The sequence below is a fragment of the Tachysurus fulvidraco genome, chromosome 25 (genome assembly GCF_022655615.1).
Source record: "Tachysurus fulvidraco isolate hzauxx_2018 chromosome 25, HZAU_PFXX_2.0, whole genome shotgun sequence".
NCBI lineage: Eukaryota > Metazoa > Chordata > Actinopteri > Siluriformes > Bagridae > Tachysurus > Tachysurus fulvidraco.
The window spans coordinates 17,164,560-17,187,059 of record NC_062542.1 but is presented as its reverse complement, the minus strand read 5'-3'; the positions used below and the strand labels follow the sequence as shown (position 1 = coordinate 17,187,059).

Here is a 22,500-nt window from a genome sequence, read left to right as displayed (position 1 = left end):
CAATCTCTCGCCTTCTCTGTGAAAAAGAAGTCAGCATTTCCTCCTTTGAGTTAACTCTCTCTTACTCTGTCGGATGATTAGACGCCCAGACAGAAAGACGGCCTCGTCTGCAGAGACTCTGACATCCTGTGACTGCGTATCATCACGTTCGCTCACAGAGCTGCACAGCCGACGCACCACGTCACCGAATACACGTCTGTGTGATCAGAGTTATGGCTTTTATTTATCGTGCTGAAGGAGTGTGTAGTGTCAGTGCTGTGTACCAGTCAGAGGGGAACCTTCAGGACAAAGGAACTTCAGATAAATAAATAAGTCGACTTCCAGCAGTAACGAGTTGAGCTTGAGGCTGTGGTTAGAACTGAGAAGTGTTATGGTCCATCGTGGAGGTGTTTAAATGTCTTTCTGACAAATAAAAACGATTAATGAACTATTTAGAAGTGACTCATGTTCAGTATTTTATGTAAAGCCGTAAACTCACAGCTGAAATCTCTCCATCTTTCCTAACAGATGACCTGCGCGAGTCCGTACCCGGGTTCCAAACACAGCCGGCTGTCATCCACCGAAACCTCACACTCACGCTCGTCTCATGAGGAGTACCGCTCGGATCCTCCTGGTGGTGGGGGTAGCAGCAGCGGTGGTGGTTCTCCGGCCCGGAAGTCTGCGAGTCAGCGGCGTTCGTGGCAGGACCTGATTGAGACGCCGCTCACCAGCTCGGGGCTCCACTACCTGCAGACGCTGCCTCTGGAGGACGCTGTGTTTGTTGAGCCGGGCAACACGATGTCCCCCGAGCGCCGCCGCCAGTCCACGCTTCCCGCCCAGCGCACGCTTCTGCAGGAGCACTACGGACCCTTCGACATGCTTGAGGGTGAGCGTCTACGAGACCCTGTGGCAGGTGGAGGGAAACCCCGCAGCTTCACACTGCCACGCGACAGCGGCCTGCACGCGCTCCTCTCACCATCCACTAGCATGGCAGAGCAACGGGATCCTGCACACAGAGGTGACGGTGGGTCAGACGTGTTACACACACCTGTGATGATCTGTAGGTAAATCATGACCAGTGGATTGTGGAGCAGTATTTATAAATGTTTTATAGACACTTAGGTGCAGTTTATAAAGAGTCGGATGGATGCATGGATCATCTGGATCATTACAGAGAGAAAGAGGGTGGGAACAATGGATGGATGGATGGATGGATGAGTGATTGAACTGCTCTATAGCTTCACACTTTGATTGGATGGATGGATGGATGGATGGAGGGAGGGATGGATGGATATAAATGATATAAATCCAATGTTCAGTACTAATAGACACACAGCCTGTGTGTACTGGAGTTTTGCAAGCGAGTCTCAGCAAGTTGCAGATTTAAGAGCTGAAGCGAATGTTTGTTGTTCTGTGAACACTGAACATTTATTATTGATGCCAGTGGATGTGACTAGTTTACAAATATCCCAGCGTGAACGAGTCGGAGCTTCTGGAGGAGATGTAAAGGTCTGGCTGTGAAGCAGGTCTGTGTTTATTAGTCTGTCCTTTAAACCGCTGTCCTTTAGAGACTTCAGGAAGTTTTATGGAAACTGGCTGCTAAATGAAACGTCCAGGCGCTCTACAGGGAGGGAAAGTCACCGCTTACATGCATTATGATTCTTCTCTTCAGTGTAGAGGCAGAGCTTCACTTCACAGCTTCCCATCAGTGTTTCTCGTCGATTCTTTTAATGTAAAATGACACTCGTCCACATTAAAAAAGTAAACACTAACACTAAAAAACAAAGAATGAATCCGAACCCCTGATCGCGAGGAACCTGTGAACTCTTAACCACATAAAGAACCTCGAGGAACCGTTTTTCTACAGGACTCTAAAGTGACATCAGACAGTTGCATGTGGAAATATAATAAGAAATGCAAACAGAATTGGATCTCGACGCTTCAGCGAGAACCACAGGAACATTTTATATTTTCTTTCATTCATCTCCTACCGCTTATCCGAACTTCTCGGGTCACGGTGAGCCTGTGCCTATCTCAGGCGTCATCGGGCATCGAGGCAGGATACACCCTGGACGGAGTGCCAACCCATCACAGGGCACACACACACTCTCATTCACTCACACACTCACACACTACGGACAATTTTCCAGAAATGCCAATCAACCTACCATGCATGTCTTTGGACCGGGGGAGGAAACCGGAGTACCCGGAGGAAACCCCCGAGGCACGGGGAGAACATGCAAACTCCACACACACGAGGCGGAGGCGGGAATCGAACCCCCAACCCTGTGAGGCAAACATGCTAACCACTCAGCCACCGCGCCCCCATTTTATATTTTCTGTCGTTCTGTAGTCCCTTTATTCCTCAGCTTTCATCCTGTTTTTCACAGCAGTTCTATCAGTTTATTCTCACCATTCTCTCGTTCCAAAGTCAGTCCTGCCTCATTGATTTGGTTACTGACACATTCTGTAGGAAACAATACACACTGCTCAGGGTTTAAGTGGCAAATGATTGCACTTCAGTGTAGCGCGAGTGCGAGACAGTGATGGAAGTGAAAAACACCGCACTCACTTCACACCGTCTGCTTTTAATGCAGATTGTTTTTTTTACTGAAGACATGAAGAGATGAGATGAAGTGATGAAGAGATGGAGTGATGATATAAAGAGATGAAGTGATGAAGACATGAAGAGACGAAGTAAGAAAGAAATGAAGTGATGAAGAGATGAAGACATCAAGACAAGGAGAGATGAGATGAAGAGAGAGAATGATGGAGACATGAAGTCATAAAGTGATGAAATAATTAGAGGAAGAGATGAAGAGATGAGGTTATGAAGAAATGAGAAGAAGAGAGGAAGAGATTTTGTCATGTTGTCTGTGTTACAGTCTAGGTTTAATGCGTCACATGAGGATACATGAGGGGCGGAGTCGGGGGCCGTAGCGTCCGTGTCTCTCTCTGGGTCCGTTGCAGTGAGTCCAGCTCGGAGCTCCACGCTTTTAGTCTTCAGTACAGAACATTTTCACTTTGTCTCTAACACAAAGATTCCTCCAGACTTCTGACCTGAAAGGCTTCATTCCTTTATGGTTACGTCCCGGAGCTTCTGTACATTCACTCGATGGTACGTCTGATGTCTGGAATGAATGAATGAATGAATGAATGAATGAATGAATGAATGAATGAATAAATAAATAAATAAATAAATAAATAAATAAAAACCGGTCGCCTATTTCTTTTCTGAAAATGTCCAAAAATACGACTGCAGCTTCATTAAGTTTTAATGGCACTGCTCATTACCAGAGAACGTGTAATTAGGGCAGCGTGTTCAGGGCCGATGGTGGCCTCACATTCAGACTCGTCAACAGCAGAGAGGATTTTTTCCATAAAGGAGGATTGTGTTTGTTCCAGGTTTTGAAGTTGGTATTAAATCCCATTGTGCAGCAGAGACAGATGTTTTTGTTATTTATTCATGTGTCTCTTTATTTCTCTGGCTTGTGTGAGCCGGATGGTGTGGTTCTCCTGATGCTCCTGGTTCTCCTGATTCTCCTGGTTCTCCTGATTTTCCTGGTTCTCCTGATGCTCCTGGTTCTCCTGATTTTCCTGGTTCTCCTGATTTTCCTGATGCTCCTGATCCTCCTGATTCTATGATGAGGCATGCACACAGAGATGTGATGATGATCACCATCACCATCATCAACATCATCATCATCATCATCGTTATCATCATCATCCTAAACATCATCGCCATCATCATCATCGTCGTCATCATCATCATCACCATAAACATCATCATCATCAACATTATCATCAGCATCATCATCAATATCATCATCATCATCAACATCAACAATATCAACAACATCATCGCCATCTTCATCATCGTCATCATTGTCATTATCATCGGCATCATAACATCATTATCATCATCATCATCATTGTTATCATCACCGTCATCATCATCATCATCATCACCATCAGCATCATCATCATTATGATCATCATCGCCATCATCATCCTCGTTGTCATCGTCATTGTTATGCAGTAGATAACAGTGAGATATTTTGGTTTGTAACACTAAACCTGTTACTACAGTTACTATGGGCTGTCAGTCATGCTGTGCGTTACCATGGCAATATGCGATTCTTCCTCCAGCCGTGGCCTCTTCAGGAATATTTTCATTGATGGAGCAAAAATAAAAGGATGTGTCCATGTTGTGTGTGTGATTACCTGTGATTACCTGTGGCCCAATCCTCTACGCTTTACCTGTGATTACCTGTGGCCCAATGCTCTACACTTTACCTGTGGCCCAATGCTCTACACTTTACCTGTGATTACCTGTGATTACCTGTGGCCCAATGCTCTACACTTTACCTGTGGCCCAATGCTCTACACTTTACCTGTGGCCCAATGCTCTACACTTTACCTGTGGCCCAATCCTCTACACTTTACCTGTGATTACCTGTGATTACCTGTGGCCCAATCCTCTACGCTTTACCTGTGATTACCTGTGGCCCAATGCTCTACACATTACCTGTGGCCCAATGCTCTACACTTTACCTGTGGCCCAATCCTCTACACTTTACCTGTGGCCCAATGCTCTACACTTTACCTGTGGCCCAATCCTCTACACTTTACCTGTGGCCCAATGCTCTACACTTTACCTGTGGCCCAATGCTCTACACTTTACCTGTGGCCCAATGCTCTACACTTTACCTGTGGCCCAATCCTCTACACATTACCTGTGGCCCAATCCTCTACGCTTTACCTGTGATTACCTGTGATTACCTGTGGCCCAATCCTCTACACATTACCTGTGGCCCAATGCTCTACACTTTACCTGTGGCCCAATCCTCTACACTTTACCTGTGGCCCAATGCTCTACACTCTTACTCATGCTCAGGTGTGAAACACCAGAAGAAGATGTGTGTACGGATCTGTAGAGAAGGAGAACTCCTGATAATGTGGTGGAGCTGCTGAAGGTTCTGCTGGAGGACAAAGTTATCTGGATTCATGACTAAAAGTTCTGACACACAGCAAAATTAAATGAAACTGTAAACAGGAGATGAGAGGTGTGATGTAACAACCTGGGCAGCAGTGTAACTCAAAACACACACATAACACACACATAACACACACAACACATACAAAACACATACAAAACACATACAAAACACGCACATAACACGCACATAACACGCACATAACACACACATAACACACACATAACACACACATAACACACACATAACACACACATAAGCAAAAGAATCAAAACAGCATTTTTACTAAAGTCAAGAGACCTAAATGTTGCTAAAACCCATGTATAGGTGTGGGCGTGGCCTGAGCTGTGAGTGTGTGTGAGGGGGGGGGGGCAGGGAGAGAGTGAGAGAGAGAGAGAGAGAGAGAGAGAGAGAGAGAGAGAGAGAGAGAGAGAGAGGGGAGGAATTAACATCCTCAGACTGACAGTGCTGTATCGTCTCCTTGTGTCTCACATCCTGTCCTGTTGCTTGTTTCTGCTCACTTTGTCAGAGCTGAACTCCTGCAGCGCTCTATATATAACCACAGCACAGGGTCTCCATGAATAACCCTTTATTCCCCCCTCTCTCTCTCTCTCTCTCTCTCTCTCTCTCTCTCTCTCTCATGAAGTGGGGGCGGATGGATGTTAGTCATCCTCCATCTCCAGCCTGTTCCACCACCTGCTGAAGAGTTCTTATGGCTGGTGACACACCGAGCCCCCGAAGCCCGAGAGAGCGGAGACAAAATAACTTAGTCCAGAGACTCAAGTAGAACTTTCACACAGTTACAATACGACCTGGGAATTTACCAGGAATCAGTAAGTGTGAAAGCAGGACAGAGGAGAACTTCTGAACATCCAGAGCTGTGCTGCAGAAACCTGATGATCTCAGAATGATGTTGTGTCTGCATGACAGAGAAGGAAGATAAGAGCACAAGTTCTACAAACTGTTCAGGTTTTTTTAGAGTCAGGGTGGAGTTTGGATGTAATTGTTTTGCATATATAACAAGCTCCACCCTAAAGCTCATGAATAATAATATAATAATATATGATATAATTATGATAATAATTAGATAGGATATTAGTGATGAGGAGGAAATGCTGCCCTCATGTAGTAAAGGGTCCGAACACAATAACAGGAACCTGATGTCCTGAAGCAAGATCTCATCTCGTCTCATCTCATCTCGTCTCATCTCGTCTCATCTCATCTCATGTTGATCTCAGTGAGTGTTACATGCTGCGTTGGCTCCCTTACATGCTCTTACACCAACACTTTCTTTATTTAAGCGTTGTGTATTTCTCCCACACATCCCAACATGGCATAAGCTTCTCCAGGTGTGTCACATGGAGATGATGGATGAGACACCTGAAACCATCACAGCTCCGGCTCGACTGCAGCAGCGTGGGAGTGATGTAGTGGGTTGTTTTTTTTTTTTGGCTGCTAAACACTAAATTATGAGTGTGTTAGTCAGCGTAGGGTCAGTGTGCATACTTAGGCTAGTGTGTGTGTGTGTGTGTGTGTGCGTGTGTGTGTGTGTGGGCTGACAGAGCCATGATGCAGGACACAGAGAGACGAGTGTTTACAGTCTTCCCTGCAGCTCAGGAGTAATTAAGAATTATGACCCGCCTGCTGCGAGGAGATGCTTCTCTCGTCTCAGATTTATCTCCTGCTCTGATCGCTCAGGCTTTTGTTTGTTCGGGATGAAGAATGAACAAAAGAACTCTTTATAAATCACAGCTGAGACACTGCAAGATTAATGAGTAAAATGTATTTACTCTTTTTTTTTAAATAATATTTGTATTGATGCTAGAATGCCCTTATTATTTGTTTGTTTGTTTGTTTGTTTGTTTGTTTGTCTGCTCTTCTTCTTCAGTACAAATCGCTGTGACGCTCTGTTGCTTCTCGGTTCCTATAAATGTCAAAAACTAGAACACAAATCATGTGAAAAATTCTCAGCTGACCTAAAAACGATCAGCGGCGTGAAGCTCGGAGCGGCTCTCGCTCTTCTCTCTCTCTCGGTGTTTGTTTTTTTTTACCTCATAAAAAACCTCGTATCGTGTCTTCCTGTATGAATTATAACCTGCTCAATGAATCCAGATGTTTGAGTGTTAATAAGAACAGATGTTGATCAGGAGGTAACGAGGTAGTGCTGTGTTCCAATAACAGCTAACAAACACGGAATCAAATCGGATGTCAGATCTTCTTTAAAATCCTTTATTAAAGTTTTGAATAAATCGTTCTTTAGATTTTGAAGGTTAAACACTGAACAGCTCACTGATTCTGATGTGTGTGTTCTTTATGTGTGTGTGTGTGTGTTCTTTATGTGTGTGTGTGTGTGTGTGTGTGTGTGTGGCGCCCCCTTCAGGCATGGAGCATGAGCGTCGGTGCCATGCCGACTCTCTGGGAGATCTGTACCGGGCGCTAGAGCGTGCCAGTGTGTCTCCTCTGGGTGATCCACGTCTCTCCACCCATCTCGAGTACAAGCACTCGTTTGTCCGCAGATGCAACGACCCGCTGCTCAACGACAAAGTTCACCGCCTGCGCATCCTGCAGAGCACGCTCAAGGTACCGGATAAGCTGCTGCCGCATGGGTTTCTGTCTGTCTGCGTATCAATGCGTCTTCGTCTGTCTGCGATGTTGTCCGTCTGTCTGAGCGTCTCCGGGGCTCGGAAGACAGCGGCGCTCTTTAGCCATGCCATGATTTGGAAACGTTTCTCTTCGGTGCTGCTGTCTTGGAGCCTTGATGTTTGTTCTACTGTCTAGTAACATGGCTGTGCTTGGCTGTGGAGCAGAACTAGCTGTCAAGGCTAATGCTAGTCTGTGGCTCCGGTCCTGCTGTGTGCTTGATCTCTGGCCGACTCCTGTTGCATTGTGGGTACTGGAAGGAAGGATAAGGTGCAGTGTGGAGGGGCGGGGAGGCCCACAGTGTCAGAGGACTCTGGTCAAAGTTAGCATGGTGTGTGTGTGTGTGTGTGTGTGTGTGTGTGTGTGTGTGTGTGTGTGTGTGTGTGTGTGTGTGTGTCCTTGCCCCGCTAGTCTCACCTGTTGAAGTGCGCTCTATCACTTTAACTCGTGAGCTAACAGCCGTGACTCGTGCCTCTGATGTCCTAACCTGTATTTTAGCCCTGGACAGAGTGATGGAGAGTGTGTCTGTAACGTCCACCCTTCACTGCTCTGTTTCTGCGCTCTGATAGGACAGGGAAGGCGAGATAGCAGTGATTGACAAGCTGCTGGACAAACCCAAGCTCACATCCTCCGACTTCCAGGAGTGGAAGAGAACGTACATGGAGCTGTTCTCAGCCGAAGACAAGAAGGAGCGGCAGCCTAGTCCGCTGTCAGAGCCGAGCCCGGCGTCCACTCCTGAACCCACGCCGCGCACGCCGTCCCTCTCACACACACACTCCTACATCGAGACTCATGTCTGAATCACTCACACACACACACACACACACACACACACACACACACACACACACACATTATCAGGTTGTAAGTGGCTCGTCTCAGAACCTTACTCTACCAGTACTGTAGGTTTATTTATACTTCAGCTCTGTGTGAAGACACCTGATGGTGTAACGATTAGGTAATGATGGAGTAAGTTTGGATGTGATGGATAAAAACAGTTTGGAGAGGTTTTCCATCCTGTGTGTCTCATCTGTACAGCATTACTGTTACTCTCTCTATTCCACATCTGCCCTTAGTCGTCTGTTATCGGTTCATTTGGTGTCGATTTACTGACGTAGTTTTTGTAGGGACACTTGTGGAAAAGCTGCTCTGTGAAACTCAAATGACACACTAGAGACGATAGAGCTTACTCAAACAAACAAACAAACAAACAAACAAACAAACAAACGATAGCATATTCCTTTAATTGTGTTATCTAATAGACACATGCAAACAAACAAACAAACAAACAAACCAGCAGCCTCGACTCATAACACTGGATTTGGAAGCACCAGTTACTGGTTTTAACCACTGCAATGTTTCCTGGGACCCGAACAAAAGCGATGGCCTTCACACACGGCACCAGGACAGAATCGTTCCCAGGTCCGTGATGTAACAGAACCACAGGACAGACCGCACAAACAGACTTTGAAACGCGAAGCCTGGACGTGTGGAGCAAAAGAAAACCGGACATCACTAATATAATATCATGTTTTTATTCTTTTTTAGCTGATGTTAATTAGTTTATATGCTGAACTAGCTGCTTAACTCATCCTCACAATTTACCGATGGAATCTTAAGAGTCCACGTGTCCGTATCTGTCCGTCCGTACTACAGCAGTGAGCTGCTTACGGAGTCGCTAGCGTCGTGTGGACGTTCGTTAACGTAACCCGGAGAAGTCTTGCTGTAGAAACCTGAACTCTGGTCTTTATTTATCTTCTTTTTCTAAACTAAACTGAACTAAATATTCCTGTCAGAGTTAAAGTTATGAAGGCTGATAAACACCAATCCTGCATAAATGACTGAGAAAGTTTACAGCGTTTACATTTAGCCACACCCACAAAAATCCATAAAAGGCAAAGTTTATAAAGAAAAACGGAAAATCTCGCTATAATGCAGCTCAGCCGTCGCGGCTCGTCGTCTCTCACCGACACTCAACGGATCTTATTTTCTTAAAAATCACCAATTTAGCTGTAAATTTATTTACATTTACAGCACTTAGCAGACGCCCTTATCCAGAGCGACTTACATTTTTTATTTGTTTTATACAACTGAGCAATTGAGGGTTAAGGGCCTTGCTCAGGGGCCCAGCAGTGGCATCCTGGTGGACGTAGGAATCGAACTCACAACCTTCCGATTGGTAGTCCAACACCTTAACCACTAGGCTACCACATCCCTATTTGTATCCTGCTCAATAAATAAAGCCCACTGTTTGCTAACTAGCTCATTGCTAGGTTGATGACGGTGAACTAATAAGTAAACAACACAAATCATGATCATGGTAAAATGAAGAGAAAAACATAACAATGTATCTGATGTTTATTAGTTTAAGTCTCCTGGCTCGTATACGAATGACACTAGACATCAGGAAATACGTTAACTTACAGTTGTGCTCAAAAGTCTGCGTACTTTGCGAAAATTTGCAATATGTGAACCGTTTTTTTTAAAGAAAACATGACTGAAAGGGCAAAAATAATTTATTTTATCTTATAGGACTCGAGTTAATATGTAAAGCATCACAGAATGGAACAATCATCAAACTAAACATGACAAAAAAGAAAAGAATGAAAGGAAAAGTTTGCATAACTTTAGTTCCTAATATCGTGTGTCGCCCCCTTTAGCATCGAAGATGACGTGCGGTCTTTTGTAATAATTGTACTTGAGCTCATTAAAGGTGAGGTCTCCGATTTTTGAAAGCTAATGTTGACATATAAAATCACCAAAACAAACACGCCCCTAACCCAAACGGGTCCCACCCCTGTATCGACAGCTCCGCCCACACATACGTACGTAACCCGGGCGACTAACAGAAAGAAACGTGTCTTTATCATAGCTGAAGGGAAGAACAATACGATTGTAGATAAACAAACAAGCAAAAATGCCACACAAGCATAATGATGTAAAGGACAAAGGCATATATTAGTTCTGTGTAACAAAGCAAAACCAACGTTACTCACCTATCGAGAAGGAAAAAAGCGCCTCGGCGTCTTAAGTAAAGTCGGCCACATATTCACAGGTCGGAGTTTCCCGAGTCGATAACTCCTGAGCTAAACGCTGTTACTACACAAAACGCGGTTGTAGCTGCCTCTCTACATTACTACGATAGAAAAGAGGTGTTATTTGTGTAGTAACAGCGTTTAGCTCAGGAGTTATTGACTCGGGAAACTCCAACCTGTGAATATGTGGCCAACTTCCTGCTCCTTCAGTTCTCTCCAGCGCTGGAAAGCTGATCCTATATTAACACGTCCTACTTCTTGTCCTTATCGTAAGTCTTTCTTCTCTTTCTTTCTTTGTTTTTATCCTCCATGTCGATGTTAAAACCGCTTTCTGCTAACGTCACACATGCGCACTGAACACTCTCTCCACCCATATCGACAAGACACGCCCCTTTCTGCTCATTGGCTACACGTTTGTTTTGATTTTTGTTTATTTTCGGTTTTCTGAAGCATTTCTCAAAAATCGGAGACCGCACCTTTAATTCTCCCAGATGGTAGAGCTGCCAGTTCCTCTTGGCAAAATGCCTCCATTTCCTGTAAATCATGTACGTATCAATCTTTCCAAAGTGGCTCAGTGATATTAAGGTCAGGAGACTGTGATGGCCTCCAAAACCTCCACCTTTCTCTGCTGTAGCTACTGGAGGTTCGACCTTGCCTTGTGCTTTGAATCGCTGTCATGTTGGAACATCCGAGATCGTCCCATGTGCAGCTTTCGTGCTGTAGAATGCAAATTATCTGCCAGTATTTTCTGATAACATGCTGCATTCAACTTGCTATCAATTTGTCCTCACTCTCTGGATCTCACACAGCCCCAAAACATCCGAGATCCACCACCATGCTTTACACCGGGGATGGTGTACATTTCACCGTAGACCTTGTTAACTCCTCTTTAAACCTAGTGTTTATGGTTCTGACTTTACAGTTCCGTTGTGGTCTCATCACTCCACATGACACATGGTGTTCAACTCGACCATGCAGGACATTTGTGTTCAAGTCCCTCCTTTTCGTGTCCCTTGAGCAGCCTATATTTCTCTCCAAGGTGTTTGTGGGTTTTTCTTTGTGCCCTGAACACTTCTTCTGGCAGTCTTCTTCAAATCTTTCTTGCTCTACCTGACCGTGGCTTAGTATCGACAGAACCTTTTGTGTTCCACCTCTTTAATCAGCACTGACTGGCATTCTCACGTGTTGAGATCTTTTTATATCCTCCTCCTGTTTAATAAAGTTCCTCTACCTTATTACGCAGGTCCGTCGGCAGGTCTTTTGTCTTCCCCATGGTCCAGTATCCAGCCAAGTCAGTGCATCACCTCATGAGCTGAGAAACTCACTGACTATTTACACACAGACACTAATTACAATTACAATGAGTCACAGATGTGGAAACGTCCCTTTAATAGACATTTAAATAGACATTTAAAGCTCCGTGTGTCGACCTGTGTGTTTATAATGTGGCCAAACATTCGAGGGGATGTAAACTTTTGATCAGGTTGTTTAGGTGATTTCAGTTATCATGAGGGTTAAAAACAAAGAAGTCAAACAACTATGTGATAATTCTTTTGCATTATCGGTCATATTTTCCAAATAAAGTTCAATAATTAATCATTTCTTTCAGGGTCTGCGAATTTTGAGCACAACTGTATTTCAAAAGTCCCGCCTCCTGCGGAATACGATTGACAAGCGTGAGAGACGCAAACACAGCGCTAGTGAAAATGATGATTTACACGTTAACAGCTAGTTAATTTACTTTTGAGATAATAAAAGCATCATTTGTTTCGGAAATCCAGATGTGCAATACAGATGTAGGACGTTTACGGAGATGTAGTAGAGGCAGAGGCAGAGGCATTTATATTAAAGAGTCAGTGAGGAAATCACACCTGCGTGTAGGCTTTGCTGGCCAAAGCCTGTGATTTCACCATGCGTAGGTTTGATAGACGGCTTCATTCCGCAGAGCCGATCGTCTGAGTCTGGAGCAGAGCTCGCTGTTCTACGCCTCCGGCCGAAAAGAGAGACGACTCTATAAAGACGTTCACAAACATGAGACACATTTTCTGCACAGAGACTCCAGCAATACTCATTACTTCAGCTCAATCTTGCCAATAAATTCATAAATAATTTTTTTGGCCATAACCGCTACTTCCTATCGACCTGCAGCAACTGTGTATTATAACGAGTTTCATGAATAATTCATAAATTCTTTGGGGCTTCATCCAATCATAGAGCAGGGAAAGGTTACAAGCACATATTCAGGAAAGTGGGAGGATTTATCATCAGGGCCATTTCAAGCTATAAACACTGACTTTAAGGTCGCTACGCTTCCATTTCTTTAATTATTGAATTATTATTTTTAAAATGAATTAAATAAATCATTTATTCACCTTATTATATATATATATATATATATATATATATATATATATATATATATATATATATATATATATATATAAAATAATTATTAATAAATACATTTTATTGCATTAATAACATTCATCTGTTAATTCATAATAAAAACAAATAAATAATGACCTATATTAATTTTATTGTTCATCAGCGCTCGCTTTTACCCAGCTTCATCTGTGTAAATATATAAATATATATATATCTTATATTCTTCTACTGCATGGCTCAGATCCATTCTTACACTTTATACAAGTTTTGGTTTGTTTGTTTGTTTGCTTTCTTATTGCACTCGAGTGCTGAATGAAGTCTGATGATGAACTGGACTTTTCCTGTGCTTTTTTTTTTTTTTTTTTTAGAAGAAGAAGAAATAATAATTGTGAATGTTCTGATTGGAGTTTAATGTAAAATAAGATGCTGTATGTGTATTATAATGTACAGTACTGATGTGTGAAAGATAATTAATGACCCTCATGAAAACCCACTGAAGTAGAACAGAATTTTCTGGGATCTGAATCAAACCGATGTACTTGATTTGGTCATGTGACTAAATAATAATAATAATAATAATAATAATAATAATAATAATAATAATAATAATAATAATAATAATAATAATAGAGTTCTATCATGATTAGCACTATGTAGGTTATGTTAGACATGGCACAGCGTTCGCTCGTGGAAATGACTGGAATTACTAGATTGGTTTTCTTCTCAGCTGCCTGTTTTGGACCTGAAGCTCGTTTTTTATTGGACTTGTGCAGATACTTTTGAAATATGACATAATTCTGAGTTTAACACACACACACACACACACACACACACACACACACACACACACACACACACACACACACACACACACACACACACACACACACACACACACACACACAATTAATATAAACATTTAATACAGACCAATCTAGTAAATCTACAATGATGTTTCTGCAAATAATTATTTGTTCTAATTAGGCATGTCATTTGGAAATGCCAGTATTTTGTGCCGCTATTATTACAAGGCAGTTTTATTTATTTCATAATTTATTTAGGAAATCAATTCGTTTCTCCAGTTTTGAGGTCCACGTGGTTAAAGTCAATAAAATTTTCTTCATGAAACTGTGGTCTTCTGTACTGATTCTTTAGCTAGATCTGGCACTTCTTATTGAGGTTGTGAAACCGTGTGTGTGTGGGGTGTGTGTGTGTGTGTTTATTTGTGTGTGTGTGGGGTGTGTGTGTGTGTGTGTGTGTGTGTGTGTGTGTGTGTATTTGTGTGTGTGTGGGGTGTGTGTGTATTTGTGTGTGTGTGTGTGTGTGTGTGTGTGTGTGTGTGTGTGTGTGTGTGTGTATGGGGTGTGTGTGTGTATTTGGGTGTGTGTGTGTGTGTGTGTGTGTGTGTGTGTGTGTGTGTATATGGGGTGCTGTTCTAAAACAATAATCAACAGCAGGGTGATTTGATGAAGCAAAGTCACTGTTACTACAACAAAGTTGATTACTTTTCTAAAGCAGCACATCATACTATTGCTTCATACTATACTATACTATACTATACTAAACTGTATATACTATACTATACTATACTATACTATACTGTATATACTATACTATATATACACTGTATATACTATACTATACTATACTGTATATACTATAATATACTATACTGTATATAATATACTATACTCTACTATAATGTATATACTATACTATACTGTATATACTATACTATACTATACTGTATATACTATACTATATATACACTGTATATACTATACTATACTATACTGTATATACTATACTATACTATACTGTATATACTATACTATACTGTATATACTATACTATACTATACTGTATATACTATACTATACTATACTATACTATACTGTATATACTATACTATATATACTATACTATACTATACTATACTATATTATATATACTGTACTATACTGTATATACTATACTATATATACTATACTATACTGTATATACTATACTATATATACTATACTATACTGTATATACTATACTATAAACTAACACAACAATAAATGTAACTATAAACAGTTAAAAACAATAAAAACTTAATATGATATTAAAAGAAATAAATCACATGGAGATGTAAATAGGAAAATAATCAGCTTCAAGGTGGTGACAGTAACTGTGCTTCATCCCAGGTTTTGCTACGTGCTTTTTGTTTACGTTTTGTGTTCACGCGCCTGTCCCGTCCATGTCTGTCCCTTCCCGCCTCAGCACGCCTGTCCCTTATGTGTCTAATTGTCTAGCGTATTTATTCGTGCCGTGTTGTCTCTGGCAGCGTGGAATCCTTGTCTTTGTTGAGGTCTTTGTGTAGCTCAGTCTTGGTTTCAGTTTTATTTGTTTTTTTTTTGCTTATGTTATGTTTAATAAATCTGCTTTATTTAGCTATCCTGCATTCGGGTCTTTTTATCCCGACGACACCCCGGTTTTCGTGACATTTTTGTTCCCGCACCAGCATGACAACAGGACACACTTTGGTGTCTTTATGTCCTTGTAGAAAAACTATTTCAAAAAGAAAACCAGATGCTTTTGCTGAGCCACACCAGCTGAACTCCAAGCTTCACAACCTCAGATAAAGCATTAAAAAATGAAAGAACCGACCATCCATGAAAGCTCCAGGTCTAACTGTGAGTTTATTCGACCCTTTTTTGCCTTTCTGCCTCTCTCTAAACCGTTGTGAACATTTTTAGGCTTTCTTTATACACACCCTTCCTCCCTTCCTCTCAGGCCACCTTCAGCTAATCTGCTGTATCCTAGCATACAGACATCCCCAGTGTTTCTGCTTTGGGTTAATTACCACAGCCTCATGCTCTTTCTCTCCATTCCATGCCTTTTTGCTTTTAAAACCACTTAATTAATTATTTCATTTATTTTAAGCTCATTATGACAAAGCAGAAATGATTTGCACTCAATGACGTGAAAGCTCCAGGGACCGTGTTAAAGCTCCACCCGTTTATTCGGGCACTTTTCTTGTGTACATTTCTCTCAATGGCTTTCGTTACATTCTGAATGGAAGATATTTTTGTTGTATGATTTTAAAAATGTGTCACATGCAAGATATTTATCATATCATATTAATAAACACTTAAACACCTCGTGAATTTTACTTACTTCGGTCATCGGGAATAGCGGAAAGCGTTCTATGTCGAGTTCTGACATGTTTTTTTAGTTGAAAGATCTAAATCTATCTCCCCCTTTTATTGTTTATCCCACACACACACACACTCAGAGACCTTTAATTATCTTAAAGTGCTTTTAAATACCTTGTTCTCAATACCATTTTATGCCTCGACCTTATTTTTATGTGTCTGTTCTGTTCCATCCTTTTCTCTACAGTACGTAAGCCACCTTTCTCTGGCACGAATCTTTTCTGTCTATATTGCCAAATTTCCAGTCTGTGTTTAAAGCTGGTCTCCTGCTTCAGAAAGTCCTTATTTTACAGTTTGATCGGTGTCTGATTCTTTCATTGTCTGAAAATCTGACGTCTCCAGAACTCCCAGGACACTTGTCGTTTTCGCTCTGTCAGTACGACCTCCCACTGCGCTCATGCTTTACAGCACACTGCCTCCGGTGCCAAGATTCTTCTGATTCACCATCCTGAAGGTCAGAATCCATTCTGTCTGCGTAGATCTTTTACCCTCCACGAGTCTACCAAGTTCGGACCGACTGATCATTCTTCAGCTTTTCTCTGTGTGTATATGGAAGTTGGGGGTTATGGGAGATTCCTATGTTTCTATCAGTTCTTGGAGACTCATCTGAACACACTGAGTCCCACATAATGGATGTGGCAGCTTACACACTTTCCTCCAGCTGTCGTACTCAGGGTCGTACTCCAGCACATCACAAACGCACACTTCCTGTCCTTCTCGCCACTTTCTACCTCCGAACATCAACACAAATCCGCTTGGTGTGACTGTCAAACCATAGCAGAAGCGATCTTGCAGAAGAGGTTTCAGTCGTGTCCACTGATTTTGTTCAGGATCGTAGCACTCGATGTCACAAAATGGTTCATACATCCCTAAGAAGGCGTAGAGTCTCTCGTTAATGGCTGCCATCTGATGGCCAAATCTGGCAATAGACATAGCAGAGCGTCTCTCCCAGACATTATCATCAAAAGTGTTAAGAAACAACAAATCTCTGCTACTCTCAGGCTGGCTGCCATGGATGCCACCAGAGATGTAGATACCCCTGCCGATTGTGGCACAAGCTTGTCCATAGACAGCATGGGGCAAGGACACGCCACTACGCCAGCACCCTGCACTCATGTTGTATCTCTCCACTGAGGACAGGGTGGGTTCTCCTCTCTGGCCTCGTCCTCCTATGGCATAGATTACACCGTCCACCACACAGCAGGAAAACTGTGCCCTTTTTTGTAACAGTGGCTCCATCTCCTCCCAGCGTTCAAACCGAGGGTCATAGCGCCACACCTGGTCAGACACTGTCATCACTGCTGTCTTCTCACTCTCCCCATCCACCTCTACAACCTCTCCTCCAAGCACAAAGAGGAAGTTTCCCACCACACAAACCCCATTGTACTGGAGGGTCTTTACCATTTCAATGGGCAGCACGTGGAACTTCCTGCTTTCTTGATCATAGCTCTCAATCTGGGTCTGTGGACGGTCTGCTTCGGCACCTCCTCCTACCAGGAGTACCGTCATGGTTGTGGCTCTCAAGCTCGTATGGACAGTTTGAATTAATGGCTGGAGAGGTACATGCAAGTGGTAATGCAGGGCTTTCTGTACCAAGCTGTGAATGAAAGGAGTGCGCAGGGGTGGGTTGAGGGAACTCAGACGGGTCAGATCTTCTGGAGGCACCAGACCAAAACGAACACGACTGAGTAAAGAGTTACTTCCCAAGGCAGGTAAAGGGTTGCAGGACAACCAGTCCAGAGCTAGCTGTAGCAGTGCTGTTTCCTTTACCCCCGGTATCTCATCCGACCCCAACACCTCTCGGAAAGTATCAGGGTTTAGCTCCAGAAGCCCAGATCTGTCACCATCGGCACCCAGGAGTCCTGCCATGTGTTTTGCGATAAAACGATTGGTGACAGCAAGTGCACCCGAGAGGCTGTAACGAGCAGCCACATTGGCAAAAAAGCAGCAGTTATCCAGAGTGAGACTGTTTGAGATGTACTCAGTGCAGAGATGCAAAGCATGGGTAGCCTGCAGGTAGCAGCAAGCTTCCAGCGTGTCCTCCAAAGTGGCAGGAGATAGCGAGATCCATGAAGTATAGATGAAGTCCAGGACCAGTTCCAGGCCAGTTGAGGACACAGCTGGTAGACTGACAGTCCGAGCCCTCGACTCCGAAGTGTGATCCTGGAATAGTGACCAAAAGTAGTCACTGGAGCAAGCTAACAAGGTGCGATGAGCTGGGAACCGTTTGCCTTCGGCCTCCAGGATGATGTCGCACATTCGACCTTCTTGCCGCAAGCTCTGGTACCGATCAAACAGACCATCGCTGTGAGACTTGCTGTGCATAAGAAAATAACTCATTTATAATGGAGAAGATTAAAAAGATTCAGAGAAAGTTAAAGATAAGTGAAGGCAGGAAAGAAAATAAGGAAAAGAAAGAGAAAAGTTTGTAAGTCCCCTTGAATGAAGAGAGTGTCTTCATGAGGGCAGCTACGCCGATGGTGCAGCCCATTGCTGCTGCAGATAAACATGCCACTAGGACAGATCTCTTTTTCAGCCAGTGGACGACAAGTCTGGCAGAGACGGACAACCATCCCATCATCCTCCCCCCTGTTTCCCTGGGACAGGAATGTTGTTCAGACAGAAGGAGGGGTAGACATTTTGGGTCACATGGGAAAAGAATAGAAGACTCCAACTTTCTCTCTCATAGCAATGTCTTTTTCTTGCAGTCCTTCTGGGAGTATCGCAGATGAGGGTATCATACATGAGGGTATCATACATGAGGGTATCATACATGAGGGTATGTGTTTGCTTTGATGGCCCCATATGAGTTTTTCTCTACGTAAACAAGTCGGCTCTATACAGTATTTCTGTCTGTTGGCATTAGCACTCAAACCCCATTCCTCATCATCTTAGTGACAAGAATAGAAACACCAGGCAGATCAGAGACAGATGAGGACTTAGGCAGGGAGAAAGTGGTAGAGAGAGACAGAAAGAGAGGCATGACAGATAAAAAAAAGTGAGCAGAATGATAGAGATGAAAAAATCAAGTAAGCAAAACATTAACCTTCCCGAACTGAAAGTGTTGTGGGTTAATCAATGGCCATGTTTGCTGTCGCGCTGGAATGGCGTTCTGATACGATGTGTGTTTATTTCTATTCCCGAGCCCTTACCCCGACCTTATGATTTTATTCTGTCATCTTCCCTAAATAGCTCTTGGCACAAACAGGTCTGGGATGCAACAGGATGGGGGCATCAGAAAAATCGAGCTACTGGTGACATTCTCACTCTGTCCTTAGCACACCACACAAGTGTGGACCATAATCCTCTGGAATCCTCAAAGCCTATAACACATCTCTGTGCTAATTAGTAACACGAGTACTGAAGACACAGATGCAAACTACGGTATCTCACAGAAGTAAGCGCACCCTCACAGTCATGTAAATATTTTATTATATCTTTTCACGTGACGACGCTGAAGAAACGACCCTGTGCTCCGATGTAATGTAGTCAGTGTACGGCTTGTATGACGGTGTCAATTTTCTGTCACCTCAAAATAACTCGACACACAGCCGTTAATGTCTGAACCGCTGCACAAAATGACCAAATCGGGCCCAATTAGCCATTTTCTCTTGCCAGTGTCTCGTGACTTGTTAGTGTTACAAGGTCTCAGGTGTGAATGGGGAGCAGGTGTGTTAACTTTTGGTGTTATCTCCTACTGTACTGGTGACTGTAATGGCACCTTATGGCAAAGAACTCTCTAAGGATCTGAAAAAAAGAATTGTTTCTCTACATAAAGATGATGTAGGTTATAAGAAGGTCGGCAAAACCCTGGAACCGAGCCGCCGCACGGTGGCCAAGACCGTACAGCGTTTTAACAGGACAGGTTCCACTCAGAACTCAGAACAGGCCTCGCCACGGTCGACCACAGGAGTGCACGTGGTCGGCGTCATATCCAGAAGTTGTGTTTGGGGAAATAGATGAATGAATGCTGCCAGCATTGCTGCAGAGGTTGAAGTCAGTGCTCAGACTATACAAGAAAGCTCGCAAACAGTTTGCTGAAGACAAGCAGAATAAGGACACGGATTACCGAAACCATGTCGTGTGGTCCGATGAGACCAAGATAAACTTATACCGAGGAGGACAAAGACTAGTGTGTCTTGGCTACAGTCAAACAAGGTGGTGGGAGTGTCATAGTCTGGGGCTGCATGAGTGCTGTAGGCACCGGGGAGCTACAGTTCATCGAAGGGAACCATGAACGCCAATATGTACTGTGACATACTGAATAGAGCACGATCAACTCACATTGACATGATGGTTCCCAAACACAACCAAGATGACCAATGCCTCGCTAAAGAAGCTGAGGGAAAAGGTGATGGACTGGCCATCTGTGGGGCATCCTCAAATGGAAGATGGAACATCCACCAGCTCCACTCTGGTCAACTCCATGCCCAAGAGGGTTAAAGCAGTGCTGGAAAATAATGGTGGCCACAAAATATCGACACTTTGGGTTTAATTTGGACATTTTCTCTTAGGGATGTACTCATTTTTGTGGCCAGCGGTTTAGACATTAACTGCTTTGTGTTGAGTTATTTTAAGTGGACAGCAAATTTACACCGTTATACACGCTGAACGCTCACTACTTTACACTGGAGCTCAGTGTCGTTGCTTCAGTGTTGTCACGTGAAAAGGTATAATAAAATATTTACATAAATGTCAGGGGTGCACTTACTTCTGTCAGATACTCTGTGTGTACACATGTACTTCATTCGTGTTTGCCTCGCGGGTCCGTTAGGAAATTAATGGGTTACTTTTTTCGCTAGCAAGCGCCAGTGTCATAGTTAAACAAACAAATAAATAAATAAATATATTCATGTAAAGAATGTATGCTTGTTCAAAAGATCCAGCAATTTATTTAAGGGATGTATTGATCTTTCCATGGGGACGAGAGGCAGAGGTTCTGTGATCACTTATGAAAGTTTCTTGATGCACTATAACTCGTATAGGACTGAACTGTTTTTTGCTAAGGAAATGAAAAGCTAATATTTTACACATATGACATCTTACTGTAAGAGTTATGCCAGTGATAAGGACCAAAACACTCTGTCATGCTGTAGTAGTAACACCATTACACCTAAAGGTGGTGTGATCCAGCAGACGTCCTGCTACCAGGTCAGTTTATTCGTCTGTAGTTACATCTAATGATGTGAAATATCCACAAACCTCGTCGTCTGGCGTTCCTTCACTAGCCTCTTTTTTTACGTCATGCTGTATTTTATAAGACAAAAGTTTGTGTCATGTTACTGAGAAACTAGAGCCTCCTTCTACACATCAATTATAAACTCATTTGTCCTTACAGAAAACGTGTCAGTGATTACACGTGGATTTTACTACTACAGTACAGTACGTGATCCCAACGGATCAGAATATTGTTACTACAGAAGTAGAAATTAAAATGCATTAACAGCTTCTAACCAGGGGGACACGGTGGCTTAGCGGTTAGCACGTTCGCCTCACACCTCCGGGGCAGTCGTGGCCTAATGGTTAGAGAGTCTGATTCGTAACCCAAAGGTTGTGGGTTCGAGTCTCGGCCGGCCACGACTGAGGTGCCCTTGAGCAAGGCACCGAACCCCCCTACTGCTCCCCGGGCGCCGCAGCATAAATGGCTGCCCACTGCTCCGGGTGTGTGATCACGGTGTGTGTGTTCACTGCTGTGTGTGTGTGTGTGTGTGTGTGTGTGTGTGTGTGTGTGTGTGTGTGTGTGTGTGTGTGTGTGTGTGTGTGTGTGTGTGTGTGTGTGTGTGTTCACTGCTGTGTGTGTGTGTGTGTGTGTGTGTGTGTGTTCACTGCTGTGTGTGTGTGCACTTTGGATGGGTTAAATGCAGAGAAAAAATTCTGAGTATGGGTCACCGTACTTAGCCGTATGTCACGTCGTCACGTCACCTCCAGGGTCGGGGGTTCGATTCCCACCTCCGCCTTGTGTGTGTGGAGTTTGCATGTTCTCCCCGTGCCTCGGGGGTTTCCTCCAGGTACTCTGGTTTCCTCCCCCGGTCCAAAGACATGCATGGTAGGTTGATTGGCATCTCTGGAAAATTGTCCATAGTGTGTGTGTGTGTGTGTGTGTGTGTGTGAGTAAATGAGAGTGTGTGTGTGCCCTGTGATGGGTTGGCACTCCGTCCAGGGTGTATCCTGCCTCGATGCCCGATGACACCTGAGATAGGCACAGGCTCCCCGTGACCCGAGAAGTTAAGTGGTAGATAAGTGGTAGAAAATGAATGAATGAAT

At 43.4% G+C, this 22,500-nt stretch overlaps 2 protein-coding genes across 9 annotated transcripts in view; one reads left to right on the top strand and one right to left on the bottom strand.

Annotated features, from left to right (window-relative positions):
* The window catches only part of cnksr2a (connector enhancer of kinase suppressor of Ras 2a), a 65,839-nt gene extending 56,929 nt beyond the window's left edge, over positions 1-8,910 (top strand). For 7 of the 8 annotated variants that reach the window (XM_047808868.1, XM_047808867.1, XM_047808865.1 and 4 more), the window contains 3 exons: positions 508-1,003; positions 7,357-7,556; positions 8,186-8,910. In XM_047808868.1, the coding sequence (XP_047664824.1) occupies positions 508-1,003; positions 7,357-7,556; positions 8,186-8,416 (927 nt within the window). In that variant the 3' untranslated portion in view covers positions 8,417-8,910. The remainder of the gene's footprint in view (positions 1-507; positions 1,004-7,356; positions 7,557-8,185) is intronic. The other variant, XM_047808861.1, reaches the window with a different exon arrangement.
* A 6,791-nt stretch (positions 8,911-15,701) lies between these two features.
* Positions 15,702-18,988, bottom strand: LOC113646362 (kelch-like protein 34). Its single transcript, XM_027152580.2, has one exon. The coding sequence runs from the start codon at positions 18,574-18,576 to the stop codon at positions 16,813-16,815; it is 1,764 nt and encodes a 587-aa protein (XP_027008381.2). The 5' UTR covers positions 18,577-18,988; the 3' UTR covers positions 15,702-16,812.
* Positions 18,989-22,500: the final 3,512 nt, after the last annotated feature.